Source organism: Scophthalmus maximus, chromosome 1 (genome assembly GCF_022379125.1).
Source record: "Scophthalmus maximus strain ysfricsl-2021 chromosome 1, ASM2237912v1, whole genome shotgun sequence".
In the NCBI taxonomy this organism is placed as follows: Eukaryota; Metazoa; Chordata; class Actinopteri; order Pleuronectiformes; family Scophthalmidae; genus Scophthalmus; species Scophthalmus maximus.
This window is the reverse complement of record NC_061515.1, coordinates 12,371,017-12,378,207: the sequence shown is the minus strand read 5'-3', so window position 1 is coordinate 12,378,207 and position 7,191 is coordinate 12,371,017. Positions and strand designations below refer to the sequence as shown.

The window sequence follows — 7,191 nt, the reverse complement described above, 5'->3', positions numbered from 1 at the left end:
ATATTCACGATGAGTCACTCGTGAATCAATAGGAGCCTGCTGGATGACCTTCAGTAGTCTGCTGCACACAGAGTTTCTAAAAACCTGATTTTCTCACCTTGACAGAAAACCTTTTCACATTATTTACTAATACATTTTGATAGAGGCTGTCTTTCTGGCAGATTGGTCTTATTGGATATAGGGAAAAAGGAAAAAAGGACAAATGGATTCATGAGTGAGATAAATCAAGAGCTATATTGGAAAGCCCTGCAGGCTGAGGCTGCCATTTGTATGTGAGGCTCATCTTAAAATAGTAACATGACAATAGAAAAAGATGACACAGATTGATGTTTTATTCAACAGCACACACACACACACACACACACACACACACACACACACACACACACACACACACACACACACACACACACACACACACACACACACACACACACACACACACACACACACACACACACACACACACACACACACACACACACACACACACACACACACACACACACACACACAGTTATGGTTACCACAGAGTTTAATGTGTGTAAGTTGTGATTCATTTGACAGCAACAGGTTGACGGACACGGCGAGAGGAGGGACGACATCAGGCACGCGAGTTTCGCTCGTCTTCTTCGTTCTCCAGGAGGTAGGCTGGCTTGTACCGCGTCACCCCTCTCACATCCACCGTTTGGAGGGCTGTGTTCCGACAGGTGTTGTCCATGCTGCCCAGTGAAGTGTACCTGCGGGGTCGACACGGCAGATTAATACTACGAGTTGTAGTAAAAGAGAGCGATGTCGCTCAGAGCCAAATAAAAAGGAGGACGCGATGGATATGTTCTTACCCTTTATCATAGAGGATACAGTAAGGCACATATAACGTCCTCAAGAACGACCAGATGTCATGATACGTCCAGTCCTGTGGAGTGGTGAAAGGCATCTCATTTAGTTGGATTGTGACTTAATCATGATTAGTTCAATCAAGGGTAACTCATCCTCTGCCGAGTCCTGGGACACGCTTATGTGATAAAGGGCTAAAGTAACTTACTTTGAGCCGAGTCAACTGCTAAACATGACATTGTTTCCCCTTTTTGAATTCTACCATAACGGCTGTCATAGTATATCCACCCACTGCCATTCTGACATTATTTGTCTTTTCTACATACATATTAAAAATTCAAATGAAGCAGGTGACATTGCATTACTGTAATTCTTTTGTTCTGTCAGACTCAGGAGATGGAAGAGCAACAACATTAGAGGTTGTAACCAACCTATAAAAAATATGCAATTCAACGTTGTGAATATGTCACAGGGGTGTTGACAACCATCTTTGTTTGAAACCAATATGTTGGGGTTAAAAGTGAACTTGTATGAGTATCTATGTGCATTCATAAAAGGACTAAAATGTAGGTACAAAATATTATAATTTAAAGCCTCTCAAATGTATTACTACTGCAGGGATGTTGAACAGCATATGACGATTTTCACACACTGTAGATCTGTAAATCTGTTCCTCAGTCAAAAATGATAAATAAAATCAAGTGTAACACGGGAAACTTCCTGGTTAGAGAAATTAAATGAAATATTTGTATCAGTGGAAAGCTGCAGCTGCTTTCATTTTTTTTTTTTTAATTATAATGAATGTCTACTGACTTAAACCTAAATATCCAACTGTCACTTTATATATAATTTAGTTTTCACTTGGAAGCATTAGTTGAGGTCTTCTTTTTGACAGTGCGCCAACACCTGGTTTCATATCTTGACCTGTTCCATGTGCTTTGTAAACAGAGACATGCTGCGACATTATGTAACCGTGTCTTGTATGGTATTTGCGTGTGTTTGCGTGAGTCTCACTAGTAATGGGTTGACTCTCATGTAGTCTGGCCAGCCGGGGTCGGTAGGACACATGTGTGTGAGTGTGTGTGAGTAGGGGTCACTCCTCCTGGTCCCCATCAGGACGGCTTTCAGCTCCGGCCTCCTTTCCTGCACGTCGCTCAGCGCCTGCCGAATACTGCCCTCCACGGAGAACAGATCCAGGTCGTATCTATGGGAGACACGTTGCCGAATAATGAGCTGCTGCGTTATAACAGAGAAGATTAAGACCAGAAAACAAAATAAACAATAAACAATTACTAGGCAACACCTAGTGAAAACAGATTTTTTTAAATAATAATAAAACAGAAAAAATAAATCTGCACAAAGTAATCCACTGAAATGTGTTATTTAAAATGTATATTATTTCCCCAAATACTCACCTTTTGATTGTGTCCTGGAGGAATCTCTCCATTTCTGGGAATGGAGAGACGATACGGATGTACAGAGCTTTCAACTTGTCTTTACCATCTGGATACTGCCTGAGAGTGGCAGGAAGAGAGACATGGGACATTAGAAACAAGATAAACAAAAGCGGGACAGAAAAAGATGAGATAAGTGTCCATTCTGCTTATGATTGCTTGTCCCACTATCTGTCCATCAAGAAAAGTGAAATAAGTGGTCCGTCTGGTCCAAGGTTTTTCTCAGTCGAGTTGCTGCTCTTAATTTCTTCTTTGCTTGTTTCTTACCGTTACACCCTACTGTGCAGAAATGGTTTTATGTGTATTTAATGTAAATCTCCCTTTTAACTCTTTTTCTCTCGGTTAATTTGTTTTATCCTTAGTGTTAGGGGTTTGAAATTTAGGTTAAATCCTCCCTGCCCTTAAAGGTTCTAACTGTCTCATCTGGTCTCTCCCGTATTACCGTTTCAGTGCAGCGTAGTAGAGATGCAGCAGCGCCGTGCAGTCTTTGCCTCCGTTGAAGCCGACGCAGACTTCCTCTGTCGAATACTGATCCAGTGCAGCCTCTATCGTTTTCAGAGCAGACTTAACTTTCTCACCCAATGGTGTGCCTGTGGGAAACGAAATGTTTTACAGGGAAAATGAAAATGTTGTGAGCTGTAACATCAATAATCCCTCAATTCGACATCGAAATGGAAGTAAAAGTAAAAATATCTGCCTGTTTTTTGTCTTATCTTACTTAATGATGCATGATTCTATTCACTGCTCAGTCTACTTTTCACTGTATATGAAGATTACACATTTAAACTGTTCTCTCCCACCACCCTCTGAACCCCTTCTCCCCCTCACCGTTATTGGCCAGTGTGTAGACCTCGGCGGTGGCGATGGACACTGGGTCAGTGACTAGGGGCACCACGCTGCCCTTGGGCAGATCGTCGAGCAGCTGCGCCCGGGCTTTGTCCACCTCCTCCTGGCTGTCTGAGTCCAGGACCAGCCTGACTCTGTGATAGTTACTAAGCCAGTCAGGGTAGGAGCCGAGAGCCACCTTCCTACTCCAACCAGCCTGCAGTCTGGTCAGCACAGGGGCGATCTCTGCTTCATCTGAATCCACAAACACCTGGCACAATGATCTTTGATGAGCTTCCTTGTGCTAATACACAGTGATTCAGATCAACATTTTGTAAATGATTAGTCTGGTCTAGGCGTTACCTCACGAGTGTGAAAAGTGGTCCCTGAACTAGCAAAGAGGTGCTCAAGCCCACGGAAGGCCCTCTCCATCAGAGACGGGATCCCAGGAAAGATGTACACGTTACGCACACTGACCTGGAAACAAGGGACAGTCACAACAAATACAGTAAGAATATATGGGCCAGAGAGTCAGTCTTGTTTTTTTAAACCTATAGGTGTTATGATAATGTGTGAATTTTCTTTTTCTGGTACAACAACAATCATTCTCTTTTATGTTGTTTAATATCTTCAATCTAACCTTAGTGTCCTTTGTTTGTGCAGAGTTTTTAAGTCAGTCAAAAAGCTGATCTGTATGCTTTTCACTCGTGCCAAATATAATTATGATCCACTATTGTGAGAAGCCGGGAGGGAGGAACTGATCCGCCATGCCTTGGGTATAATTTGATCTAATTTAATTTTCTTTGACAACATTCATCATGCTTTTGACACGACAAAGTTCTTCCTGCTCTGTACTGCACTCACTTACCAGTGGGTAGCGGAGCGGTTGTCCAGTCTGAGGATCAGTTCCATAGTTGAGCTTTGCTGAGCGAGGCACCATGGCCAGCTTCATAGTGGCACTGTTTTTGTCCACTGCCCCAAAGAATTGTTTAACAAGCTGGGAGAGCTCAGGGTGGAGATATAACTCCTCTTGGAACGCGATGGCGATGCTCTCAAAGGTGACGTCGTCATGGGTGGGGCCTATGCCTCCCGAGGTGATGAGGTGTGTATACTGAGGTGACAGGAGGGACACCTCTTTTGCAATGACCTCCTGTATATCTGGTATGACTGCAATGCGCTGCACTGACACGCCAAGCTTCCGTAGTGCTTGCGTCAGAAAGGCACTGTTGGTGTCCACTGTGTGACCCTGGGAGATGAAGGACGAGAAAAGACACTTGGTTTCAATCCAGTGTTCCCAGCCTCACTTGAGCATCACATTCAAGGACTTCAGAATGACTACAATGTCTTGCTTGATGATATTGAAATGACTCACAGTGGGTATATTGTGGGGGTGAGACGTGACATTGGACAAAACCAAAGCCTTCATGTTTAAATCATGATCATGTCAAGAAATAATGGTTAAATTGTCATTTTAAAACTGTGCACTGGACATTGCTGCATGGCAGGCCAGAGAGCTGCGGCATACTGATGAATTAGGGTGTCGTGTTTACATATATGAATGAATATAATCACACTTTCAAGTGCACAGATTTATTTAGATTTTCTTAAATCCACAAACTTTCAAGGATTCTCAAATGATTACCATCAATCACACAAATACAGCTTCAAAGTTGTACAAACCACAAGTTTCTATCGAGACTAAATCACCTTGAGTATCTCATCTCCAATGATGAGAATGGCTGCAGTGGGAGCGTCCCCATTGGCTGAAAAGAACAGACCGGAGCTCGGTTGCTTTGTGGACATTGTTGCCTTGCTTAGTTGAGCTGTCAGTCTCCTCACACGCACCACTGCTCTACTGAGCTTGGGAAGAGCAAAGCTGGGAGACAGAGCAAAAAATGCAAGACACTGTGATATATAAATAAAGTTTCTGTTCAACAAAAAAAAATCTCTGTAATCAGTAGTAACTTTACAGCATCCTAACATTAAATGCAATGCATGGTGTATTGTTAATATACATTTCAGTTTAATCTATATAATTTATGGTAGTTTTATAAGGACACACTGTCCCTATGAGGATAAGAAAATGCAATTGTTGATCTTACATCAACATGAAGAATCCATATGAACTATCTGAAAGCGCTCATAACAGCTTAGGCCCTCTTCTCCTTCATAGATCTTCTCAAATCAGGAAGTATCTTGGAAGAGAAATTAAGATAAGAAAAGAAAGACAAGAAGGGGGAAAGACATCGCAAGCAGAGTTAGTGCACCTCAGCAGCACAGACAGTGCATCAACAACAGCACAGTCAGGACTTAGAGATGAAGTTGTATAGTTGAAGGGTAAAATATCTGTTTAATGAGTCTGTACTTTGTATGGTTGGACCACAGTGGCTAACATCAGCACTGATTACACTGATAGGACTTCATGCAGGACAAGCAAGCTGGTGTCACTGCAAGTGTCTGGTCTCTTAGTGAGTTGTCTGAAGCAGATGTGAAACCCTCTCTGTCTCCTCCAGCAGGTGAAGTAAATTACTGACAAAATGACCCACATGATCTGTATTTTACACAGAAATTTAAGTGCACTGTTGAGAAGTCGAAGCAGACCGACCGTTATGCATTGCACCGCAAGTACGGGCAAATGAAGCCAAAACGTGCTGATTGTGCGAAACAAATTCACTAAAATGGGAATTTTGAGACAAGAGTGAACAAGGGGCACTCAGAGAGATTAGACCTCCACCAGCACTGAGCAATCCACCTAGTCCATATGCTGTTTCACCCAAAACTTACATTGCCAACTAATCGAACCTTCTCGTTTCTAAAATGTTGTGTATTTTGTGAAGATATTACTCAAAATGTCAAGTTTTGCCCAATGTTGCAAAGGTGAAGAATTCTTCGTTAAAAGAAATCCTGGATCCAGATTTGAATCCCTCCTGAAATGTAATCACCCGTTTCAATGGCTGAGAGCCTGAGACCTATGTGGGGTCCTATGTTTCCAAATCACAGATCGAAACCAATCACATAGCCTTCTAGGCGGACGTAATGAAACGTGTTTACATGAGAGGTGAAGTAAAGTGGTGGGCAAGGGGGGAAGGGAGCACAGGGTTTAATGGACAGACGTTTGTAACAGAGGCAGAGCAGAGACTGTGTTCATCTACACCACTTTAGGTCACTGTCCTGCTGGTGTGTTGTGATTAACCTTCAGTCACAGGAACATGCTACTTCTACACGTGACTTCACACTTTAAATTACGTAACACTGAGAACTTGATGACGACAGAATTAGGATTCGCGTTAATTTGTCCTCCATAATAACTGATCGTCACAAAAAAGGAGGATGAATATAGACCGCAGTCAGGACAGATCTTCGCTGGGTCACTTGAACGACACTAGGAGACACTGGCTACACGTTGACGGGCGTCGTTAGCGTTCAAGTGTACATACATAATACATCATATTTTGAATATAATGCCGTTTTCTCTTGACTAACATACACGCTACGAAGAACTAACCTAACCTAACATAACATACAATTTTTATAATTCGACAACGAAACTCCTTGAAGACGAGATACCTTACTCCTGAGGCGCAGGCGCTCCTTGTGTCTCATTACGTCCGCGGTCATTCAAAAGACAAGTCGTAAAGTGTCCAATCACAAACAAGAAATTGCTTCACGGGCTGCACAACAGCCAACCCGGGTTAGGGGAGGCGGGTCTTAACGGGAGGCATTTTACACTGTACACGGAAGTGACTGTAAGAAGCTCCGTGTTTTGCTCGAAGAAACAAAGCCGCTGCGGAGTACAACATGCCGTTTGACGTGAAGTATTAGCTACACGAGCTGTGCTGACAACTCGTCCATGTGCAAAGGGTCACCCTGTACTACCTTCGCGTACCACGATCTTATGTGATGAGATGCCATGTTCTTCTTCAGCCTGAGTATAAACAGACAAATGTGACTCGACTGCCCCTGCTGGCTGGAGGAGCCAACTCCAGGAAACACAAGAAGCACACCTACGCCTTTAGAAGCTGTCCACGTTCCTTCCCTGGCCTGTGGGTGGCGCATGTTTGCATGACTACATTGC

At 43.1% G+C, this 7,191-nt stretch overlaps 1 protein-coding gene across 7 annotated transcripts; it reads right to left on the bottom strand.

Moving 5' to 3' along the window:
* Positions 1-517: 517 nt before the first annotated feature.
* Positions 518-7,025, bottom strand: flad1 (flavin adenine dinucleotide synthetase 1). Of its 7 annotated transcripts, none has more exons than XM_035637837.2 (11): positions 6,993-7,025; positions 5,219-5,311; positions 4,824-4,992; positions 3,985-4,362; positions 3,480-3,593; positions 3,120-3,387; positions 2,734-2,881; positions 2,253-2,351; positions 1,852-2,041; positions 843-916; positions 518-740 (listed from the first exon to the last, which is right to left on the bottom strand). In XM_035637837.2, exons 2-11 carry the CDS (start codon positions 5,224-5,226, stop codon positions 605-607), a joined length of 1,584 nt encoding a protein of 527 aa, XP_035493730.2. In that variant the 5' UTR covers positions 5,227-5,311; positions 6,993-7,025; the 3' UTR covers positions 518-604. The 7 variants fall into 7 exon arrangements, with proteins under 7 accessions (XP_035493730.2, XP_035493758.2, XP_035493723.2 ...); XM_035637865.2 differs by lacking the exon at positions 6,993-7,025 and adding an exon at positions 6,684-6,976 and having other exon boundaries at positions 4,824-5,021; XM_035637830.2 differs by lacking the exon at positions 6,993-7,025 and adding an exon at positions 6,684-6,976.
* Positions 7,026-7,191: the final 166 nt, after the last annotated feature.